The sequence below is a fragment of the Phasianus colchicus genome, chromosome 8, assembly GCF_987193195.1.
Source record: "Phasianus colchicus chromosome 8, bPhaCol1.hap1.1, whole genome shotgun sequence".
Classification (NCBI taxonomy): domain Eukaryota; kingdom Metazoa; phylum Chordata; class Aves; order Galliformes; family Phasianidae; genus Phasianus; species Phasianus colchicus.
The window spans coordinates 6485299-6510291 of NC_143443.1; the positions used below are offsets into that span (position 1 = coordinate 6485299).

Sequence of the window (24993 nt, forward strand, 5' to 3'; positions counted from 1 at the left end):
CGCGCCGTCCCGCGCGTTGTGCCCGCCGAGGCCCGGCGGCGCCGCCCGCCTCCTTCCTTCCCCTCACACGAACTACAGCTCCCGGCGGGCGCCGCGCGGGGCGGGGCGGGGCCGGCGGGGGGCGCGCGTGCGCGGCGGCGGCGCGGTCGGTTGAGCGAGGCGGGGAGCGATTGGCTGCGGGCGGCGGCCGGGCGTGGGACGCGCAGTGACGGAAGGAGCGGGGCAAATGGCGGAGAGATGGTCCCGGGCCCCGTCCCGAGAGCGGCGATAATTCCGGCGCGGAGGAAGCGGCGCCGGAGGAGGCGGCGCCGGGGGCCCTAACGCCCGCGCCGGCCCGGAGAGCCGTGCGGGAGCCGCGGAGGAGCCCGGTCGGGCGGCGCCTTTCGTCGGGCGGCGCCTTTGCTCGGGCGGCGGAGCGGGATCGGCGGCCGCAGCCGCGTCGGCGGCACCGCCCGCAGCGCGCCGGGACCGGGCCCCGCCGCCACCGCCGAGGCCGAGGTGGGTGCGGCGCCTCGGGGCCGCGCGGGCGGCGGGGAGCGGAGCGGGCCTCGCACCCGGCGGGGAGGAGCCGGCGGCACCGCGCCGCTTCCGGGGCGGCCCGGCGGGGTCCTGCGAGCGGCGCCCGGCCGCGGGGTAGCGCTCGGAGCCGCGGGGGAGCGGCGTTGGGCCGGGCCGGGCCGGGCCGGACGGGGGAGCGGGTGGCGGCCGCGGCGGGGCGCGCGGGGCCGGGCCGCGCTGCCCTCGGGCCGGGCTCGGAGCGGCGCGGGGCGGGGGAGGGGGCCGGCGGGAGGGGAAGTGACATCAGGCGGCGGCGGGGGGGTGACCCGGTTCCGCCGAGCCCCGCGGGGGGAGGAGGGAAGGAGCTGTCACCGTGGGATTTCGTCAGCCGCCTCCCGGCCCGGCTCCGGCTCCGGCCCCGCTTATGTAAGGGCGGGGGCGGTCGGCGGCGCTGCCTGGCGGGGTCCGAGCCCCGCGGGGAGGCGGCGGGCGGCGCCGGGCTCTGCGGGCCGCTCCGAGCGGGAGAGCGGGCGGGCGGGGCGGGGGGAGGCCGGCCCCGTTGTGATCTCGCGGCGAGCGAGGAGCGGAGGAGAGCTGCGACGGGCTGCGAGCCCCGCTTTGCTGGCGCTCCGGTACGCGGAAGTACGTCGGCGTTTCCTGATCTTTAACCCCGGTCCGAGCCGTGCGCTGTCGGTATTTCTCCAGCGCTCGTCTGTTAACCTCTTTGCGTCGTGTAGAGGATGCGTTTGAGTCTCGATGGGTTGATTCGGAACGCCTCGCGAGACGAACTTGTTGTTCCCGTTAAAGAGGTAATCCGGGTTGTGTAACACTCATTTCTGAAAATGAGGTCCTCCCGACTGCAGCGGGCTGCTCTTTGCAACTGCAGAGCACAGGCGGCAGTTCAAATGCATCGCTGCTTTTGCGGGCGCTGAAAGTGTCAGGGGCTGGAGATACGTGAGTCAGGGGTTAGGGAGGAACAGGGGCTTTTTGGGAGTGCCGTGACCTTTTGCATAAGAGTCATATAGAAATTCAGACGTCGCTAAATATTCCATTTCGTATACGTAGTTGTGAGAGCTGACTCTTTTCCTGTACAAAATGTGTTGGTGTTGCAGTTGTAAGTACTTTCAAACATCAACAAAGTGAACCTACTGAGTTGTTTTGTTGTTTGCTGATGGGGAGATCTTAGCTTTGCTCTTGGTTGGAAAATAGGAATTGAGACCAATCTGTAGGGGAGTGAAAAAGCCTCTGGTTCATCAGCGATGTTTGGGGCAGCACACAGCAGCTTGTGACTGCAGAAAGGGTGAAGGTGGGCTGAAGAGTGACTGCTGCCAGTGGCATCAGCCATCCCAGCGTGTTCCGAGCAGAAGTAGGGTTGGTTGATGGGCACGTGCCTTTATCATCCATCCGCTGAATGGCCAGGAGAAGTGGTTGCTCTGCATCTTCTGCACTGCAGCACCACCTGGTTCTGAAGCCCAGACGTGATGTTCCTAATTCAGTTAGCTAAAAGATGGCCTTATGAGTTGCTCAGTTCATATAATAGGGGAAAGTTGACCTGATAAAAAGAGACTATCATTATTGAGGCAGTCTTCCTAGAACAGAATGTTAGAACGACGTTTCTGGAAAATGGTCTGACTTTTTTTGGCAGAAGCTGCTCTGGTACTTCAGGTAGAGATGAAAACATGGTGGAAAGACAGTACGTCACTTATTCAGGGAAATAAGAACAGTTCTCCCTTCCAAATAGTTCACATAATAACTTTAGTGGCCGATTTCTCATAGACTTTACAGTAAATGAGGGCAGTTGACACTTTGGAAGTAGGATTTCTTTGATTCTATACTTTAAAGAAATATTCCCCCTCCTCCCCCACGCCCCCTTTTTAGCAGGCTTTTCTCCAGAATGGAGAGAGCTTTCAGACTTGATTAGATTCAGACTGACTATAAAGAATTCCAATTTCCTATTGATGCGTGGGCCAAAATGAAAAATAAAAAAAGAAACAAATTCTGGTTTACAAAAGTTACACTCGTTTTGTGTTACGTTGCTATTTGTCCTATAGCTCAAGTATTTGTTTTGGAGAGGAGGCAAAATGCAACAAACTGGTCTGTCTTCCCTCTTGAGTGGAACAAAAGTAGGAATAGAACACATGCAGGGAACTGTTTAAATTTGTTCCTATTTAATTTGTTTATATTTAAACTTTATTCTTCTGGCAGAGAAAGCTGTGGATCCGGCTGCAGTTCTAACAGCCTGTAGACGATCATGGCTCGTCTTGTCTCACATAGGCTGACCTCCATGCTCTTGGAGATTTAGAAGGGTCTCCTCAGTCCTGTCTGTTGATCAAATCAATCTTACTCCTGGGGGATTGCTGTGTATCATTGCTGATCATGAACATGCAAGTCATATTTGCAAATAATGTGCTTGCTGAGCAAGCCTGAGTGCATGAGCAGAACAAGGGCTGAAGTTGTCACCGTTATTTGTTGTGAATTAGTATCTGAAATATCTGAAAGGCTTGAACTAGGAAGAGTCTTTCTGAAAGCATGCAGCGTTACTATACCAGCAGAGAGCTGCACATTTGGATGTGCTTTCTCCTGATTTTTCATGAAAGCAGTACCATCTGCACTTGAAAATATGAAGCTAGAACAAAGCAATACTGGAAAGAATGTATGGATGGGGGATATTTCATATTGATTTATTGTGCCATGTCTTGGTTAAATACATGCAAATAATACAGCTTTGAGAGACACTGGACAACGGACTAGATGCTGCATAAGCATGGGATCTACAGTAATGATAATATCTAGATGAATTAGTCACTAGAATGGAGTGGGTGATATTGCTTGTGTTAAATGTAGGTGCTTGGTGCTCGTAGGCCAAACAAACGGTAGAGGTGCAATCATTTGTGCTAAAAAGTTTGTGAATTTGTTTCTTTCATTTTCTTCCAACAGAGAATATGAAACAGGAGCCAAAATGACATCCCGATTTGGAAAGACCTACAGCCGGAAAGGGGGAAACGGCAGTTCCAAGTTTGATGAAGTATTTTCCAACAAACGGACCACCCTTAGCACGAAATGGGGAGAAACCACCTTCATGGCCAAATTAGGACAGAAGAGGCCCAGTGTCAAAACAGACATTTCCGAAGTTCCTAAAAAACCCCGAGTTGAAGATGAGGTAACGGAGGATCCGTTTGGGTTTGACAGTGATGAAGAATCTCTTCCCGTGTCTTCAAAGAATGTGGCACAGGGTAAAAGCTCCTCCCAGCTGGACCCAAATGAAGCTGCTCAGTCTGAGGACTTCGCTTCTCTACTTGAAGCCAACAGCAAAAGTAATCAGCCAGACGGTGGAGAAAACACTGCATCCAGCAAGCAGATACCTGCTGACAGTACTGCTCCTCCTATAAAAGAAAAGAGCACAAGCAAAAATGTGGAAGATGGAGAATGCAAAGGCAGCAGTGCTAAACTCACATCTGCAGGTACATTTACTCAGCTGTCCAGATACAGCAGCTTTGTTATTCAATTTTTACCGTTGTACATTTAGAATTAGTGCTTTCTGAAATCATTTATGCGTTCAAACTGTAGGGCAGCTTGTAGGATATGCAATTTAACTAAAAGTACCAATGAACATCTCACGATTTGTTGATCTGAGATTCTTGGTACTCTAGTTCTTGTCTCTGCAGATTCAGATACAGTACGTTAGTCCACCTTGAGTAGAATGGAATAATAACCTCTTTAAAAAAAAAAAAAATTGTCCTGATCCCAATGCTTTTGTCTTTTTAAATATGGGATGGGTAGGGGATAGTACAGAATGCTCTATTTTGTAGTTACTGGCCGTAGTGTAGTGAAGGTACACAGTCACTTTGATGCAAGTGCAGATGTAGCTCATGATCTGCCTTTGTAATGATTTGTATGGACAGAGCAGTCTTGTGAACTTCATTTGCCTGGAGGCATGTTAATTTTCTTAATTACCACATCTTTATCAATGTGTATGTGAAAAGCTTCACCTCTGTAAAACAGAATTCTGTTCAGCTTATTTGGGGGCTGTTTCCAGACCCAAACTGAGAGATATCTTTATGCTTCAGAGAGGGAATTCACAAAACATCACTTTGACAAGATCACATGTCATTACATCTCATTAGAAGTTTTCACATAATGGGCTGATTAAACTGTAGCTTCTAAAATTGGGCAGAAGATCACATTAGATGAACCTTGATGAAGCTGGCACCTACTGACTTGCTCTGGATTATCATAATCAACTTTAATGAGAAGTACTTATGTAACTTTGAATTCTCAGATACTGTTAACTTATCCTTGGGATCAGAAATTGGAGTGGACTTGTTCACTTTGTAATGCGGTAGACAAGGAAGATAACAAATAGCACAAGATATGCACAGCTCAGTAATTTTGTGAGATAATCTTACTGAAAGAAAACCAAGACGTGGGGACAGAACTTCAGTTTGACAGACAAATTGGTGGAATATGTAGTTTTCTTTTGGTTTTACTCTTATTTTCATGCTGAAATATTTCTGATTTTCATGTGGTTTTCTGTGGAATATTAATCTGTAAATGTGGTACACTCTCATTTGGTAAATAGAATTTGTTTTCCAAGTTTGAATTTAGAGACGAGAGAGTCTCCTCCCCCAGTATTTACAAGGAGATGAAAGAGCAGTGAGTTTTCCTGCTTCTTAATAGCAGCGCAGTTCTAGAATGAAATGGCTTCCACATAAAGTCTTGTTTGATAAGTTTTTTTTTTTTTGAGTTGGAAAAGTGCTTGTAAGCTGTGGAGAAAAAATTCGTAGGGCATGAAAAGCCAAGAGGAACAGACCTTAACAAACCCTAACTTAGGGGAAGTTGCTTAACAGTTCACTGAGCGTCTGCTCACCTGGCATGCTTCACTAATGTATTTGTTACTGACTGCAGATGAGCCAGAGAGAGTGGGACAAGGCACATCTTGGCCTGATAATGCTCTTCTTTCAGACTGCGTTCTTGTAAACAGTTTCATCTTCATTTCATTGTATGTAGAAACCTATTCTGTAAATCTTTTTCTTCAGAAATGAAGTTCAAATGAAAAGTATTGAAGTAGGTATTAGAAAGCCCAGACTGTAGCTTTGATGACAGTGTTTATTTTGGATAGGTAATATAAATGAAACTTGGAGAGTTTAAGCAGATACTGTGGTTGTGTGTAGTAACCAAAATAAATATGTGGTCCCTGAAAATGTCACTGGGAACATTGAGCAATTAGAGATAGTGGTGTAGTCAGCCAGTATAAATATGGCTACTTCAAAAGCTTCTTTGTCGCGTTGATTATTAAGTGAAGTTTGATGGTACTGGGCTGTTTTTCAGACCTGAAGAGGGTTAATTTTTTATAGCTCTTTGTTATCCTTAGCTGTACAGTGCATGTATTCACTGCTTACATATCCTTACCTTCTCCATAATCATTCTCGCCTCCTTGGTGATTCTTGCACTCTACCAGATTCAACCCAACTTGTTCAAAGAGCTTATAGATCCTGGAGACAGCAAGTTGTAGCATTCCTGAAGAGTGGAGAGAATTAAAGAAAGAACGGTGCTAATGGTCCCACTGTGAGAGAGACTGCAATGTGAGCTCAACCTTAACCCACATACTGTGGTGTATATCTAGTATAAGAAACTAGGTTATATAGGTGCTGATGTTCAGGCTGCGCTTCTTTTAAGTGCATTTTGCTAGTCCTTGGCATGATATTGAATTTAGAGAGATGAGCCAAGGTCTCGGGACTTTCTGGTAGCGTGTTCTGTCATTGTATTGTAATCCTTATGCTTGAATAAGGTGAAAACTGTGGCTGTCACAAACTGAGAATTACTCTTCAGCCTAACTTAGCTCCAAATGTATTTTCTTACCTCAGTGTTCATTTCTTTGTTAAAATGAAGGTGATGCAACATCAGTTAATTTTAACTAATATTTGGTATTCAAAAGAAGTCTGTTGTTGTTGTTGTTTCAATGGTTGTGCAACTTTTTTTGTGATGCGGTTGGGGATGTTTATCTTTTATTTAAAATGGCATGACTTATGGGTCTTTTTTTTTTTTTCCCAGTAGCCTTTGGCTTGTAGTTGTAACAATCTCATTTAGAGGGCTTTGAGAAGCTCCTAATGTGGAAGGCTTCTCCTAATCTTTCCCTTCTGTCGCCTGATCAAGGCTTAAGGCAGAGTGAAGAATGTCCATGAGTAATCCTGTGTGTGAGAGGCAATTTGCAGATAGTAGGAGTTCAGGTAACTCAGAAATAGCAAAAGAGTAGTCAGTATTAATAGCCACTGTTAGGTCACCTTTGTTAAGATAGGAGAACGTGGTAGCTGGAAAGAAATTGGAGTCATTTGAAAATTATTGAAATGGTAATTTGTATCATGCAGAAATGCAACAATTCAGTAGCTAGCAGGTGAACTTTTTATGAGGGAGGCAGACTTTCAAAAATGTGGCTGTTGTGTGCTGCATAGTTCTTAGGTGTTCCTCAGCAGTTCTTAATGCCCTTGTTTCTCACTTGGGGCTCGTGCACATAGTAGCAAATCTCAGTGACAAATGCAGTTTTGCTTAATAACTTCAGCTTATGCAGTGCAGGAGAACATGGTACAATTTTGCTTAACCACTTCATGACTTCCTGTGTACAGAGCCTAGCTTTACTTAGCTGCCCGGAAAGAGGAGCGAGTGAATAGAGTAAGGTGCAGAAAGCGGTTGTTCTGAGAGGAAGATAGTGTGAGCCATCAGGTCTGTTCCCTATGGACTGTCCTGATAGCGCTGTGATGGATGTGTCTGCAAAGCCTCTGCATCCTGATTGTGTGGGTGGGGTGCCCTATCTTTAGAGCTAAGTTTCAGCTTCTCAAATGCAAGGTTAGCGATGCTTCAAAATTACATTGGGCAACGAGATTTGCCAGCATCTTTGAAATTCTTTCAGAGTTTCTATTTTGTGTGTAGCAGTGGCACGGTCATTTAAGATAATAGTTAGACATAAGTGATCTTACCTTATCTTCCTTTTGCAGAGTTGTTTAATGTATTTTGTTTACTTATTCAGGAAGAATTTCGGTTATGTCATGTTCTGTCCAAAAATGGAGCAAAAAAGCTGGGGGGAAATGAATGAGGCCTGTGCATTTGGCTGTCTTAGGAGACAGCTGGTAGCAGCCATGATTAAAAAGAACTGCAGCTGTGCTCAGGCTGGCTCAAAACAGTAAGAAAGCGATAGCTGGGACAGGGAATGGTTTGGCAGAAGATGTGTACCTGTAGAATTTCAGTGTGACAAAGCTTATTTAGCTGGCTGTGCTTATGCAGAGTATACAGTTGATGTTTATCCCCCAGCCCTCTATTGTGTCGTTCTTATGTTTCCTCCTGTTTGATTTGTCCCTTCTCCTATACATGCAGAATACTGTGATAATGCTTCTCTTTTTTCAAAAGTATGAAAGAGCTGAAATTCTGCTTAAATTTCAATGTGTATATTGATCTGCTAATTAACAATGCTTGAGAAAATGTTAGGGAAAGAAGCTTCAGGTTGTGTGTTAGAAGGTCTCTGGACACAAACTTCTCTTATTTTTAAAAAGTTGAACTAACTGTGTTCAGAAAAGTTGTTGGGTGCTCCCAGAAGGAAGAGCCTGCTAACACGGGTACCTCTCCAGCTGGCCTGGTGTGCAGGGCAGTAGGAAGCAGTTGGTGAGGCAGCCATTTCAGGCTCCAACTGCTGAGGTCTGTAGTACTGTATTGCTACTGTACCATTAACTGCATGGAAAGTATTATTCAGCTCCAAGCTGTTAGTTCAGATTTTCATTTAAGAAACTGCAACTGTATTCAGTGAGAGGTTTTCAACTTATTTATGAATGGTGTTTGAAGCCAGACTGACTTAAAAGTCTAAGGATACATTTTTAATGGTTATTAGTGCTGCTGTATTATAATCTGCTTCATTACCCTGTTTTCAGAAGGGCTTGCAGTACAGGAGTTGGTGGAAACAAGCATTTATTAGCATGTGCCAGCTACTTGTGTTGCTGGTGACACTTTGTCTTGTTTTCCCTGCAAGGGGGAAGCAGTTATCTTGCTGGGTCAGCTTTCTCCTGCTGCTGCAAGCGAGCGATGCCCTTCTCAGTTACCAGGGAAGAGTAATGTGCCTGTTCCACTGCACTTTTCATCAGAGGTGAGGATGTGAGGCAGAAACGTAAGGATTTTGAACAAGTTTTGCTCTGGCTGACAGGAGCTGTTGTTTTTATGTTAGCATGTGACAGCTGCTCCAAATCCCTGGTGGTAGTTTGCTTTCCCAGCAGGGACAAATGTCTGTGAGGAATTACTTCATATGGCATGAACAGAGGTCCAAGGTGAGCCATCATAATATAGTGCTCAGGGTTTGGTCTTCTGCAGGAAGCCCCAGCCTGGGGTACTACACCAGCAGCAGCAGTCCATCTGACAGCCGGCAGACAGGCTGGCCTGAGCTCTTCTTACAGAACCCTGGCAACCTTGCACTTGTTTATTTCAGAATTTCTGCAGTGAAGATCTGTATTTCTATTAGAATTGTCTAGTGTGCTGTATGAGGCCCAAGTACAGTTCTGCATCACTAAATGAGAGTAAAACTGGGCACTGTCCAGCTCCACAAAGTCCTGTGCTGGGTGCCTGGGTTAAAGCAGTGGCTTTTTACATGCTGAATGCTGTATCAGTAAATGGAATGGCTGTGTCTAGGTGATATGCAAAAAAAAATAGAAGGTGTGTTCTATCTAACCAGCTGTATGTTTAGAGTAACCAGCTGCAACAAGGAACTGTAGTGTAATCAAGAACTCATTGATGTATATCTTTTTAAATAGTAAATTTGGACTTTCCATATGAATTACTTCTGAATTTTCATATTCAGGGAATACAAAAGGGAAAAAGAGAAACAAAATGTTTTTAAGGAACATAGTTTTGTGATAGCAATAAAGTAAATATTATCAATTTAGGGTTTTCATGGAACTCTGCAAAGTATATAGAACTTAAATCATCTTCAAAGAAGCAAAACTGTCTGTTCAGCCTGAATGTGAACTTGGTGGGAACTCATTTTGATTCCGAGTGTAGAGAGTGAGCATTACTTAGAATCTGTAATCATAGCTTTGGGATATGGTGGTTCTATAATTTTATCTGTTTCAGTGAGTGTCAGCTATGAAACTGGTCTTGAGAGTCTAATCTTTTGAGGCTCTTATGCATCTTATTTTCTGTTTATGCCTGCTAACAGATCTTGCGGGCATCAATGGATAATGATGTTATCTAAGTGGCAAATTTTGCCCATTTCTTAGAATTGTGTATTTTATATCCATAACCTTTTTTTCTGTTTCCCAGCTGTTCAATCATAGGCAAAAAACATAGCAAAGGAGTTTAGTCTGTAACCTTTTCTCCTTACCAACCAAAATATTTGATTTCCCATGTACAGTAGAAGAAAGAAACTAATGAAACTCATTTTCATATTTGGAAAAAAAGATGGCTTTTTCTACAGCTAGTAAATCTGTCCAAACCAGTGAAGACACTGTATGTCTTGGTTGGGCTCTCTTCCCAGAAATGAAGAATATGATACGAGCACCGGGTAAAGATTCGTCTTTTCCTTTAGCTTGGCCAGTTTCAAGTTGTAAAGTGATGTAGCTTTTTATGCTCTGGAAAATTGGTGAGAGTTATTACTAAGCCATAATAAATGTTCCTGAATGCTGAGGAACATCAGGCAGAGCTCATAATGAGCTTACAGACTGCTTCCTCCATCTTGTGTCAGTGCTCTGTTCACGTATTGGATCCCATTAATGTATGTGCCCTCGGTAGTTGGAGATAATGGATAGCCAGGTCCTGGATGCCAGCCTTTACTTTTAATCTTAAGGCCTGCTTTTTTGATGTTTCTTTTTCTTGCTTTTGCCTCTGCCTGAGTGGTCAGATGTCATTTGGAGAGAAATAGAGGAATATCAAGTTGGATTCATGCCACCTGCCTGCCCTTTAAAAGACGTCATTGCCTTTGACTAACTTTAACATCTATGTGTTCAGAATAAATTCTGTGAATTTGTGTGACTAATAATAAAGAAACCTAGCTTAAGTCTGAACATTACTTTCCTGTGGATAGCAATTTAATCATGTTCTTTTTAGTTTTAAAATGAAGGCTTTTCCAGCTGGCTGCACGGCAGTGAAAGTGCGTCAGTTCCCATTCAATATAAGCAAGAGAAGGCAATACATCTTTCATCCACAGCTTCAGGAAACCTTGGTTAGCAGTCACCAAGGACTGATAGAAATGAGAGAGAACTCACCTAGAGTTCGAGTTAGTGGCACTAACAGGGTGCTCTGCTGCCCTGCAGCAATTCTGAGCAGCACTTTGCATTGGGAGTCACTGGTAGTTACACACTGAGAGGCCAGCCTGCGCTCAGAGTAACTTCTAAACGACAGCAGGGCACTACAGCTCTATTGCTGAGTTGTTAACCAAAAGATACAGTGTTTGACCTAAGGCAATTGGTGTTGGATTGGAAATGATTTGATTTCGTGGAGTTGAAATTGATGTTTTCAGCCTTGGAGCTGAGCTGCGTAAGTCTTACGAGTTAATTGGAAATTCGATTGAATTGAAATAGGGTCTGGGGTGGGGTATGTATGTGGTGGTGTCTGGTTTGGATGATGGTATTGTTGCCAACAAGAGTGTTAGGTTTCCAAAAGGATTTTTTTCCATCGGCTTTGTTTAGGATTGTATCTTGGTATGTGTTGTGCCCTGAGCACATTCAGGCTGTGAAATCAATGACTCTTGCAGGTTGTTTAGCTAGTGGCAAGAGTTGAGCTTTTATCGAAGCTTCAGTTTTCCTTGTCAAGTAGAAAGTACTTGGTCAAATGTCAGATCTACGGTGAGAAACAGAGGGAGGTGCTATTAGGACTTCCCTTTCTGCATTAGCACACTTGCTGCTTTTAGGCTCTGCCTGGAACAAATTGTGACCGAGTTTGAATTAATGCAGCTGTAAGCACTGTTTTGGTGCACCATGAGCAGGGACGAGGACAGTACCATAATGTGTACCCAAATGCTAGATGTGTAACACTGGGTTGTTTCAGTACGGTCGTTACTGTAAATATTCTGTAATGTCATCGGACATATGAATCACAGAATCACAGAATTGCCAGGGTTGGAAGGGACCTCAAGGATCATGAATCTCCAACCCCCCTGCCACATGCAGGGCCACCACCATTCCACATAATGCTAGAATATGAGAACATTGAGCTGTATGAAAAATTCCAATAATGATTTCTGAAGCTGTCCAGTCAAAAATCTAAGGACCTGTAGTTTGTCTTAGTGGAATATATAGGAAGATGGGGAGAAATCCTGGAAACACTACAAGCTCCTGAGATGGCTCTGCACCATGCAATGCTCCTGTTCCTCTCCTCCTCTGCCCCCACTTTCTCCTCGCTTCTCCCCAGGTACTTTGAGATGGGTTCTGGTGTTCTCCAGCTGCATTGCCTTCCAAAATCACCAGACAGAAAGCTTTGCATGAATCTGATACTCTCTGATAGTTTTTGAGACACGTGAACAAAGTGATTTCTCAGTCCTCTTTTTCAGTTATCTGCCCACAGTAAGAAAAGGGTTGTCTTAATATCAGTGGTCCTGCTTGACTGGTCCAGCAAGGCATTTGCTCTGGAAGAGCTACTGGACTGTATTTTTTGTTAAGACAATATGTAACTTAAGAAGGAAGGTAAGAAGGAAGCATATTGGAAGCTGCTGTCCAGTCTTCAATTACTGTTATTTTTATGGATGATGCAAAGTTAAAAAGAAAATGATTCTTTTTAATCTGCCAATTTCTGGACACCTTGCAATTTTCACCATCTCAGCAAGTCTGTATGGTGTTTTCTGCCAGATGACTGAACAAAATGTTTTGTTGTGAGATCTCTGCTTTTTCCATGTAGTATGATGAAGAAATAGTGGTACTTCTGAGGATGGTCAGGGGGCAGGCTTTGAGGTAGACACCTTCTAAAATAAGCACCCATAATGCATCTTGATGAAAAAATAAAGTTGAAATCTGAGACATCCTGAAGTCAAAATTATCAAGAACCAGCTGAGGGATGTAGGTGTAGTGTCTAAATAGAATGTTTCACCGTCTTAAAAAAATATTTTGTGTTGAATGGTTATCAAAGCTGATTGGGAGATGAATCACTGTATTCACTTATCTGAAACTGGAGTTGAGTTGTGTGCATCTGGCTGAAAACATCTCAGTGTGTTCAGTGAGGAACAGGAGTTGCTCCTTTTATATTCATCAGCATTCTTTAAGCCATTCCTATCTTTCTACTGATGTAAACTAGGCCATAAAATAAAGGGGGTACATGTGGGGGTCTTATTCCTTCATCTGATAACCTTATTTTGCCTACAGTTAGATTGGTTCTCTCATACTCTAGTAATTAAGTTCTAAAGACTTAAACAAATGGTGGTTAGTGCACAGTGTTGTTATGGTTCTTAGAAATGTTGTAGTAACACCTAGAAGAAAGACTAGTCAATTATATTGTTATGTGATACTGCTGATCTGGAATTACCTGGGAGATTTTTTTCTGGCATATGAACCTTGAAAGAGCTTAATTGCAGTTAAAATCAGGAGGAGAAATTATGCTGCCTCTTCTAAACCACAGGGTATCTGATCATATACATTTAATACTTTCTTTTTTTTATATATATTTTCTTTGCGCATTTTGCATCCGTAGTAAATTGAAATGTTGCAGTTTCCTGCAGTCCTTTTAGCTTCAGCTGTAATAGCCAACAAGGTGGAGACTGTAATTTTTAAAATGAAATGTAGGTTATTGGGATCACTCATGTTGTACACCTTTAGCAGTAAATGAGTGATTTCCAGTGAATACTTACAGAAACTCCTGCCTGGCTGCTGTTGATCCACTGATGATGAGAAGACAGGGGATTGACCAGGTATTCCTTGAAGAAGTACTCACCTGAATGTCACCATTCATTTTTCCACTAGTGCATTGTGACAGTCCAGTTTTAGAGCCAAACTTTGTCTCTTGTACAGAAAACAGCTTACTGGTGGAATTTTTCATCAGCTTTGCTTATGAAAAACCCTTCTGATGGCAGTCAGTGTACTCCCTAAACTTTAGGGAGTGTGTTTTAGATAGTGATCTTTAGTGAAAGAGCTGAATGTGTACTCCCTGAGTATTTTTCCTTTATAAAAATGATCTTTAAGTACTCCATTTTGTTCTTAAGAACTGGAAGTTTGAGAACATATTTGCATGTGTGTGTTACAGAGCAGTCATGCTTCTTGTGATGCTGTAACAGCAGAGTGTTTATAAAATGACAGTAAGATTTTTTCCCTTGTAGTTTGTTAGTTTATTTGTTAACAGATTCCCTGTTTTTTTTTGTTGTTTTTTTTTTGTTGTTGTTGTTGTTTTTAGAGTATTGGAACTGGAGTGTATGAGATACAGATAAATATTTGTTTGGCCTCTTCAGTCTGTTTTCCAGGCATGATATGTACATCCTCCTGAATGAGGAAGGGCTGAGATACCTGGGACTCTTCAGTCTGGCAGAGAAGGCTGAGAGGGGATCTCATCCCTGTTTATAAATATCTGAAGCGTGGGAGTCAAGTAGATGAGGCAGGCTCTTTTCAGTGGTGCCCAGCAGCAGGACAAAAGGCAGTGGGCAGAAACTGGAACACAAGAAATTCCATGCAGACACAGGGAAGGACTTCAGTGTACAAGTGATGGAGCACTGGAACAGGCTGTCCAGAGAGGAGGTGGAGTCTCTACTGGAGACATTCAAGATCCATCTGGATGCTGACCTGTGTGGCCTGCTGTAGGGAACCTGTTTTAGCAGGGGGGTTGGACTTGATGATCTGCAGAGGTCCCTTCCAACCCCTGCAATTCTGTGATCTTATTTTGTGCTTTACAGTGTAAATAATAGCTCTGATGATAATGATCGAAGCTGTCCCAGTTCTACCAGTAGAACCTAACTGTCAAATAATTCAGAATTGGTTTTTAAATGGGGACAGCTGTAATGTTATGTGTGTGTGCTCACGTGTATTCCATTTCTTCCTTGGGAAGAATAGATTTGATTTGATCCTGATACAATATGGGATAGAAAAATCATTGCCCTTTCAGATCCATGTATTGAAACTTCTTTGTAGCAATTCAACAAAATACTGAGTAAGCAAAGACTGACATGTGTTAATTGTATGTATTCTAAATTTTAAAACTATGGAATAGGAGCATTAAGACTACAAAATGAAACGTACCTTAGTGAGAGACTGAAAATCAAATTTTGTAGGTTCAATTTGCTGGTTTTCGTGCCTGTATACAACTGCAGCCTTCAGTTGTGCAGTAATATGAAACATGAGGGGGAAAGAACACATTATCTGCTATCAGGTGCCATAATATTGGTTGGGCATGTCAGGTTATCACTAGCAACAAATTGAAATGGGAGTAACAAGATATCTAGTGATATGTACTGATAGTGGAAGACCAAGATTGAACAAGATTCCATTGCTAAGGTGGTTGGGATTGATGTTCTTTAGAGAATTTAGTATTACATTTTATATATGCTGTGAAGAGATTTTTTTATTTCTAGCTGACTGTTGAAGCTTCAATGTGGGAGCCGAGGTAAAATCCCAGAAGGGTGCAGTCTGAGATACTACTTGTCCTTTATCCCTGAGGAGTTGCACCTAGGGTTAGATCCATTTCCTGCAAAACTTGACTGGCTCATCATTCCTTTTAGTAGAATTTCTCTACTTGCATTAAAATTGTTTTACAATCAGTGTGAGCATGGATGGGCATTTAGATGATGCAATTTTGATTTTAAACGAACAAAAAAATCCTAGAAAAGGTGCTGATGCTTGCTTTCCTCAGCAAAAAGATTGAAATCTTTTGGTCAGCGCAGTGAAATTTCTATACCACTTGGGTAAATGGTGTCTGATTAAGTTTAGAGAGATCAGGACCAGTGCTGAAAGCTGCTGAGTCTTCGTATTAGTGGTGAGTTTGGAAAGCATTTGCTACATAACAAAGCCAGAGCTTAGGAGTTTGCTTGCTATAAGTGGAGCGTCCTCCATTACTGTGGCATTCTGTTCCTGTTTCTTGACACAAGTTCTCTTCTAGCATTTTGTTCTATTCATCCCTGTCACAGTTCCTTCTGAGTCTATGGTACAATTTGTCATGCAATACCAAAAGCAGTGGTTTCTCTACTACAAGTTCTGTCTTTCCTGGCATTACTGTAGTGTGAGTGTTGGTCAGATCTGATGAAAACTGCTTACAGCTGAATTTCTTCTTGATGGTGTAAGTAAGATGCAAGCGTGGCTGTGGGGCAAACAGGTATAAGATCATAGAATCATAGAATGGCCTGGGTTGAAAAGGACCACAATGATCATCTAGTTTCAACCCCTCTGCTGTGTGCAGGTCGCCAGCCACCAGACCAGGCTGCCCAGAGCCACATCCAGCCTGGCCTTGAATGCCTCCAGGGACGGGGCATCCACAACCTTGAGCAACCTCTTCCAGCGTGATGAGCTTTGGCAGCAGCTGTTCCTTGGATCTGTAGAAGTACATTATAAAAATTGGTCTTGAAGTAATTCACTTTATGGTTGTGATGAGAATCAGTTTATCTCTTTTTCTTCGGGAGGTCTGAATGTTTCAGTTGGATGCAGCAAAATGAGATGACATTTGCTGAGATGTGTGCTGTTCTGTTCAGGGTACGTTGATCAAGATTGTTGAAGTACAAGGTGTAAGGATCTGAGATGTGTAGCATTTTTAGTGCAGGTCTTACTGGATTACTTTTACTGGTTTCAGTAGCTGTACAGTTAGCATGGCAGGCAGGGAGTTATACTAAAGTTTTCAGGACATTAACTTAATTGGTACCTGTAGCCAATGCTGATTTCCATTTCTACTGCTACGATACCTCACTGCTGTGTAGTTCTTAGACCAGAACATACAGATAACTGTAACTTGCTCCTGCAGCCCCTTTACTGAACACAGTGGGCAACCATGTGTCCTATGGTATTAAAATTGAGCATCTGCAAACTTAGGCAGTCCACTGATTCTTATGTGTCACGTTAGCAGTGATGGATCCTGTTCTTTTCAAGTTACAGAAGGGAAAAAGCTCTTTAAGAAGAATGTGAAACAAAGGAGGCCTTATAGCGTGTGCATAACAAAACTTCTAACTTTGTCCTAACTCTGTTCTAACTCTGAAGTACTACCATAGTTTCAGTTGTTTATTACAAAAAAGATTTTGTGGGGAAGATAATACAGTATTCTATGTACTGGAACGATTTTTTTTCCCCTGACATAATTAGAAAATGCATTATGACCATCCTTTATCCCTAATTATTCGTTGTAAGACACTGTGAGAAACAGATTAGGGTTTTAGCCATATTGGATGTTTCATTACTGACTTCTCTGTTTTTTTTTTAATTTTGCAAAGGTTGCATACAAAGTATGTAGTGCATGCATTTAAGGCTTTCTGTTTTGTTTTTTTTTCATGATGTGTCTGTTTTCAATGTGACCCTTATTTCAAACTGGGGTGTGTTTTTGCATGTGATGATGAAGACACTTGATGATAGCGACAACTTTAAACTGGAAAGCTTAGAAAACCTACTAGTATAGGTTGGGAGGATGGAGGTCCTTTTAATGTTTTTGGTTATTAAGCGCTGAATATTTACTGTTATTGTGATTTTTTTTTTCTAAGTTTGTCTGCAAGTGGTGGTGGTGTTTTAATAGTGCTTTTTAGCAATAATTCTGTCTTTTTTTTTTTACGTGTGCAGATAAAATGCAGAATTTGACTGAAGATGATGAGAAGAACAGTCATTTCATCTTTGAGACTGCTGAAGACAGTAACAAAACAAATGCTGAGACTACAGACACTTCTGGATACAAAACTGAAGCCAAGGACTTGCCTGATTCTTGGGACTCCCATGCTGGAAAACCAACAGACTCTGTATCGGAAGCATCTCAGACGAAGGGGCCTTTAAGAACTCACTTGTATGAATGGGACGATGAACCTGAAGACTCCAGAACTGGAGAGTACGTATTAGATTTTGACAGCGAGCATCTGTCAGAGATGAAGAGCAAGGATGAGGAGGGAGATAAAGAAGATACAGAAAATCCAAAGGAAACCATTTGTGAAGAACTTGTGCAAACTATTCCTAGGCCAAGCAACTGTAGGACATACTGTAGATCCAACAAAGCAAAACAGCAGGGGGCAACAAACTTTGACAAGCTAATGGATGGCACTAGCCAGTCTTTATCCAAAGCAAACAATGAGTCAAATAACGATGGTCTGAACCCAGCAAAAAAAGCTTCTTTAAGTAGTGGGACCAGTTACAGAGGGACGGTTGGACGGACTAGAGACTACACTGTTCTACATCCATCTTGCTTGTCAGTTTGTAATGTTACTATACAGGATACCATGGAACGAATTGACGAATTTACCACGGCAACCCCTACTGACTTGGGAGAAGCTGGACGTTTAAGAAAAAAAGCAGACATTGCTACTACAAAGACTACAACCAGGTTTCGACCAAGCAATACCAAATCCAAAAAGGATGTCAAATTAGAGTTTTTTGGGTTTGATGATCAAGATGAGGGAGAGGGAGATGAAGGTGCCTCTAGAAGTTCTGGGAGTTCCAATTACAAAATTAAGTACTTTGGGTTTGATGACTTGAGTGAAAGCGAGGATGAAGATGAAGAGTGGCAGATAGCAGAAAGGAAAGCTAACAAAAAAAGAACTAGAGCTGCACCGTCACCCTCGCTACAGCCAACTTCTGACAGCAATGAAAACTGTTCCCAGGATAATCAGGTCAATACTAACACAGGTAAGCAGAGCTCTTCTAGAATGCACATAAAATACTTGAATTCAGTTGGCCTTTATTTTGTTCTTTTTGTAATGTGCTAAAGAGTTTGTGAAATGCTGCCCTTGGCTTGGAAATATGGAAGTTGAGTTTGCTTATTTCTGCCGTGGTCTTGCTTGCTGTTTTGTATCCGTTGTGAAGTATGCTTTATGTCCCTTAGTGTCGTCATAGAGGTAAGAGAATTTTCTTAAAAGAAGATTCTTACCTTTTTCCTTATACGTACAGTATACTGTATTACAGCATACAGTACTCGTGCCTGGAAGGCAGATATCTTTCTACAGAAGCAAATGCAAAACTGCTGAACTGAGAGCAGAAAATTGTGCTCTCTGAATGTATTTGTAAGTAGTTTGAACTTCACTCAGGAATAGAAAGCTGTGGGGCTGTTGAAGGACGTGTCAGCTTGCTGGCTGTGTGCGTATCTCTGCATATTGAAGAACTTCTGCTTTTGTTTCCAGTTTTCAGCAGCAATGCAGGTATCTCTTTAATGCAGGTGGTACATGTCTGTATATTTCTGTGTACAAACATGCACAGACACATGAATGAAAGTGTTTAGGCAAAATTTGCTGAGCAACTTCTGGTGTTTGGGTACCTTTGGAAAAATGAGATTGTTGCTTGGTTGTCCGTGTGTTCCATGTGGTGACTGAGCAAGGCTGCATGAAGACGTGTTGCTGAAGTAGGGGAGGAATAACTTTGGTGCAAGTCGTCTTTTATTTTTTCATATTCAGTAGTCTAACACCAAAACAATTCGTGCATGTTGCATCAAGTATTTCAGAATCTTGCTCTAGTAACTTTATGGTCCTTCACTTTGGAGCATGAACCTGTTGAGAAGTTTTTATCCTTCATTGAAGGATAAGACTTTGTCTTGAGGAGAGTATTGAGGTCTAGCCTTAGAAATGCTGAAGAAACTGCTGTTTCTCTATACAAATAGTTTCTCCTGAAGTAATTGAGAAATAAAAGTTTGTAGGAAAAGATGTTCTTTTCTCTGTTAAAATTACAGTGTTCTCTAAGAACAGAATTGTCTGTAGGACCTTTGAAGCAAATGATAATGCTAATGATTTTTATGAACATTGGAAGGAACTTGATAATGATACTATACTGGAAATGTGTTTTCAAACAAAAATAGGAGTTGTTCTCTAGTTATGGTGAGACGCTTGCATTCCAACCTCTTTGGAAAATGGGTTTCACTTACAGGGACACTTATGAAATGCCCTATCTGAGTTCTTCTCTCTGACAAGTCTTTGTTTAGCCATTTGTTCCAAGGGAAAAAAATCTCTCATACAGTTAAGGCAGCTGATCCCTCAAACATTCCTTTCTGCTGCTGTGCTCTGGAGCCTCAGTGTATCTCCAGTTCACATTCAGCACTGCAGTCACAAAGGAGACTGGTATTTTCTGAGCCGTTGCAGATTATTTCTGACATGTTTTGAAGAGGTTGCCTTGGCAAAGGTAGATGTAGGTTTGTTTGCTGGAAGTTTTCGGCTGGGGGAAAGTTTAGTAAGAAAGTAAGTTTAGTAATACAAACATGACTGTTTCTGCAAATCAAGTTAAAGGAAGCTCCAAAGACCAAATGGACAGTGTCGTTAGTGCAAGAAAAAATGCAGAACAGGTCACTAAGGTTTGTTAGTCTTACAATGTCTCACTGAACTGTCTTTTCTATTGTTTGGTTGTCTGCTAAGTTCATATGCTGAAATGGTGAAAAGCTTGAGATGCTCTGGCTTTTAAATTCTTCAATCATTTTTACAGCCACTTCTGTTGTAGTGGAGGCTCCTCCTAACTTTGAGCTGGAGATTATTAGTGAAGTTTTGAGTTCTAGTTCAAGTTGTCTTATCTAACTTTTATTTTACTGGTTGTGGTCTCAAGTTATCTCATCCTAGCCACAGAAGCAGCCCTGTGATGTGAAGGCCTCCCAGCTGCAGGCATTTGGAATGCCAGGGGCTAAAAATGTGAATTGGAACTCGCTAGCTCAGGAGCAGTGCCTGCGTCATTCTGGTAGCCAGAACACAGGATGACTCCAGTGAAGAGAAGCTCTTAATGTCAAAGTAACTCAATTGCTTGACTGTATGCATCAGTTGGCAATTGTGTCCAAAGGAACTCTGAAGTAATGGCAAAGACAAGAAAGTCTTAGCCAAAAATACCAATTCAAAGCTGCAGCTTTGTATAGCACACCTGCTTCTTTGGGACAGTGGTACGCTCAGGGATAACTGTGCCATCAGTTTGTCTTCCACAAAAGACCCTTTCTCCCTGCTCTTTTGTTTAGGTTTGAAAATCTGGTAGGATGTGAATACAGTGCTTTTAGGATACCTAGAAGGCCACAAAGAATATTGCTCCAATAAAAGCAATCCAGATCATTTTATGATATTAACCATAGAAACATGTGGTATGTTAACAGCATCAAAAAATGCAGTGTGACTCTATATTAAAGTAGGAGAAGTTAAAACTTCTTGAAAATTTGAATTCAAATGCATTTAATTTGATTGAATTAGTGTCACACAGGAGCAGAATTTCAACAAAAACTTAAATGATTTAGAAATAGTGGCTTAATTGCTATAGAGTGCTACTAATCGTTATTGATCACAGTAGCAGCTCCAGGTCCATTGCGAAGCACAGCTGAGGTTGATGAAGTGGATGTAAATGCATCCTGCATTTCTAATAACTCGCCTGTTTGCTGTTGTTGTGGCCAAGTGAGTTACTTGTTAGCTTTTAATCTGGAATAGAAGGCTCTGTTCCTGGTGGCTTGTTGGACTTTCTTTGGGAATTGCGGTCAGGGCCTTAAGGATGTGTGTCTGAGCAGTTGGATTTGACTCCTTTAACTGGTAAGTTCCAGTAAAAGAACTCAGCTGACTTCTGAGTAGACTTGAGAGTAGTTTTGTATTATTTAAGTTAAGGGTAGTTAGAACTACCGTAATTATTTCCGCTTTAGACTAAATGTATTCATACATCTTGTAGAAAGACTCAGGTCATTCTGCATTGTCAAGCTGCTGCTGATGCTGACTGAATGGAAAACAGCTGGGCTGGGCTGAGTGGGCCTGTGCCTTCCTTGCCGTGGGTGTTGAAGTTGACTGCTTTGGGGGCTTATTTGCAGAATATTTCTATCTCCAGCTCTAGCTAAATTTTGTGTAACTGCAGTTTGAAACTCATTTGCTCGGTTTTGCTTTCAATTACTTCTTCTCCGAAGGACTTTGGCTGGTCTGGTTCACTCGGTGTGCTGAGGATTAGAGTAACTGATCCAGCCTGCTTGTGGTTTTGCAGTGCAGAGCTCAAACAGCAGCAGCTGCTTCAGAACAGATCAGTTTTCAGAATAGATCTTCACTGTTCATCAGATGAAACAGTGCTGCTCATTGGCTCTCTTTATTGCTCTTTTGAAATTTTATGATAGCTTCTGGTTTGTGCCAAATAAAAGAACATTAGCTGGTCACCAAGGGATAATGCTTCAAATACAGCACAAGTTTAAAGAAGAAAGTAGGGCAAGGATTTAATTAGATAGTGAATTTATAGGTTTGTAGTCCAGAACTAGGTGGTACAAATACTGAGGCCACAGATACAGAGTGTGTTGGCAGAGCTTCCAGTGTCACTCTGAGCCTCCTCCTTCCCGAATTGATGGCTGCTGGTTTGTGATGCTTTTTGCAGCAGAAGCAAATACAAACAGGCAGCTCTTGTGAGAAGCCAAGTAGGATCAATTTGTCTTTCCTGCACTTGCAGTAGGAAATCTAAATCTCATAGTCATACACTTTTGAAGATCCTCAGCTCTGATTTAATTCACCTGCTGCTGAGCTGTGGCTGTAAGCCACAAATACCCTGGTATGGTGGGTGACCCAGTATTCAGAGGAGCGTGTGCATGTATGGGGAAGTCATAACGTGAGGGACACGGGATGGGCAGGAGGTGCTATGGTGCAGTGTCCTGTAATGCATCGTTGGCGTACTGCAGCATTCCAGTTGGTGAACCTGAGCTCCATGCAGAGCTGTGTCTGGCTTGAAAATTGATTTCATGATAAAGATTGTTGGATTGGTTTGTTACTTCAGAAGCTATGCATGTTGAAATGTTAGATGCAAGAAATGCAATTCAGTAGTTCAACACTAGCAGTTCATCAGCTTTCAGTAAAGACTGTTCTGTAATTTCCTTTCACAGATCTTCTGGAGTTTTCAGAGGATGCATCTGGTGTGCCTGAAGGCAATAAAAAATCCACAAATAAACAAGGTGATAAATCCAAGGAAAACACCAGGAAGATTTTTAGTGGGCCAAAGCGGGTGAGTAATCATACCAAAAGTCCTTATTTCCATTAACTCTTCACTGTTAGTGTTTCTTCCTGTGTATTAAATATGGCTTTTGTACAGTTTATACCTGTGCTTGGGGTCATGTCTTTTAACATTGCATTTTACACCTAGAAAAGTAAAACTTTTAAGTGAGAACATCCTTCTGTAAGTTAGTGAGGATTTCACTTCTCAGGTGCAAGTTGTAGTTGGGGGTTGTACACTGCTAACTCACAGCTTTATGGGTTCCCCCTGGATGATGGATAAGGCAAAGCACCATTTGATTGTGTGCACTTTTTTTTTTTATTCTCACAAGAAATATCTATCTCATCGTAGGTTAGAACCCAACAGCTTGGAATTTGCCATTGGTGTATTCTTTCTAAGGATGAGTGCTATTCAAAGATGGAAATGTGAATTAGAATAAAGACAAAATAAGACAGATTCTGTGTCCCTGTATACCCCAGCTATGTAGCATTTGGTGTCAGTTGTTCACAGTTTCCTGTTGTGAACAGATCCTGTGTATTTCACTGATGTTACTTCTTTTGTCGTGCTGCCTGTTTCTGTAGGTCATTTTGAAGCTTTAAAAATGTGCATATAGCAAAAAATTTATTTAGCTGTTAGGTGAAAAATTACAGCAGTGGGATCTGTGTAATTATCACCTGACTGTCTAGGACACCCATTTTCATACCTTTTAGTATGTTTTTTGCATTATGTGTTCCCATGCCTGGAACAGGGAGTAGTCATCTCACTGTTATTGCAATCCAGAACTGATACAACGGGAGAGAGGAGACTGGAGATGGAAGTGCTCTTGTATTTCAGATTTCCCTTTGATTTTCTTAAGCTTTGCAAGTCCTGGCAATTGTATGTTAAAATATGCTTCTGTATGCAGAGGAATGTGTTGAGTAGTCCAGCAATTCAAAGACATTTTAAAGAAATTATTTACCCAGTGGAATCAGTTAGAAAAGAATAACAATGGTTTGATAACACCCTAAAATTTCTCATAAAGCTGCTTAATTACTTGTATCAACACAATTATCAGTATTACTTGTATTGTAAAGGAGCTTCAGTATTACTTCTGATAAGTCGGGAGAGGTTGGGTTTTTTTTTTTTTCAGAACTGAAGTAGTATTTCTTGAATTCTGGAGTTTCTCAGCTTCTGCTTATGTAACAGTAATTGTTACAAAAATCAGCGTTCTCTCAGTGGACGTGTTAGAGCAGACTGTGAAACAGCAGTACAGAAAATGCAAATGTAACCAAACCTGTTTTGCTGTATTTTTTTAGCAGCGTAAAACATCTGTGGGTGTTCTGGTAAATATGGATTTTTCTGTTAGTTTTAATATTAATATGCTTCATGTATTTTGATAACGTCTGTTTTTTAGTTTTTATACTTTAAGTAGTTGAGGTTTTGTAGGAGAACTGTTGAATACATACGTTGGAGTTATGTGGGGTGGAAAAAAAATCCAGCCATGTTGTACTGTATGGGAATAAATAGATTCAACTAGGAAGGTCTCAGTTGAGAATGAACTTAATTCAAGTGGGAGATGTGAGAATTAAGCAACCTTTTTGACCTGCAGTGATATAATAGGCATAGAAGCAGAAACTGCTGTAATTGCAATTTGGATTTTAAAGTTTAATGTTCTCTAATCATATGATTGTTACATGGAGTTAATAATAATAATAAAAAAAAGCTTGTGAAGCTTCTGATGGTAATTAGAGACACTATAATTATCGTCCTAAATTATAGATATAAACTCTTAATCTCAATTCCTTTTTAATGGAATTTTCATTCTGGTAATGCGAAAAAATGAACTAAAAGTACTAACCTGACCTTAACAGCCTCATCCTGATTAAAAATACAGTAAAATAAAGTTATTGCATCCTCACATCATTTCTTGCTTGCTTGCTTGCTTTTTTCCTTGCAGGAACTAGCAGATTAACTCTTAATTCTTCCCTGCTAGGCAGTGATGTTAGAGGTACGGCCCTCTGTGGCAGACTGAGTTGAAAGGCAAACAACAGCTCTATTACTTGGGAAGCAGCAGGTGGTATTGTTCAGCTTCAGCAGAACCAGAGAGCTGAAGAGTTTTTCCAGTTTGTGACCAGCAGGGTTGTTAATTTCGTGTTTTTTGAAATTCAGCCATTTCATTCCAGTGTTAAGGTCCAGTTCTTGAAAGTTTGCATATACAGGCAAGAGAAGCTAACAGACATTGATGACTTGTCTCTAACATCAAGAGCAGAGAACAGTGTTTCTAAAAACTGCTTTTAATGTAAGGAACCTCACTAAAATAATTGACCATTCATAGATACAATTATGAGCGTTGGAGTTGAGGTCGTTTGTGCATTACTTTAGGTATGTGAAGTCCTAACCTGACTTCTGCCTTTAAGTGGTTTAATTCTCTTTATCCTGAGTCTGACTGGCAGAGAATATTATGTTCTGTAGCATTGTAATTATGTACTTAGACTACATAAATACTGGCATT

The 24993-nt window shown here is 42.0% G+C and overlaps 1 protein-coding gene across 4 annotated transcripts in view; it reads left to right on the plus strand.

The window, feature by feature from the left end:
• The first annotated feature begins 146 nt into the window (after positions 1–146).
• The window catches only part of WAPL (WAPL cohesin release factor), a 58899-nt gene continuing 34052 nt past the window's right edge, over positions 147–24993 (plus strand). For 2 of the 4 annotated variants that reach the window (XM_031602452.2, XM_090144794.1), the window contains exons 1-4: positions 147–498; positions 3436–3959; positions 17187–18236; positions 22396–22514. In XM_031602452.2, the coding sequence (XP_031458312.1) occupies positions 3458–3959; positions 17187–18236; positions 22396–22514 (1671 nt within the window). In that variant the 5' untranslated portion in view covers positions 147–498; positions 3436–3457. Of the gene's footprint in view, positions 499–806; positions 925–1148; positions 1308–3435; positions 3960–17186; positions 18237–22395; positions 22515–24993 lie in introns of those variants that run through there. The other 2 variants (XM_031602454.2, XM_031602453.2) reach the window with 2 other exon arrangements.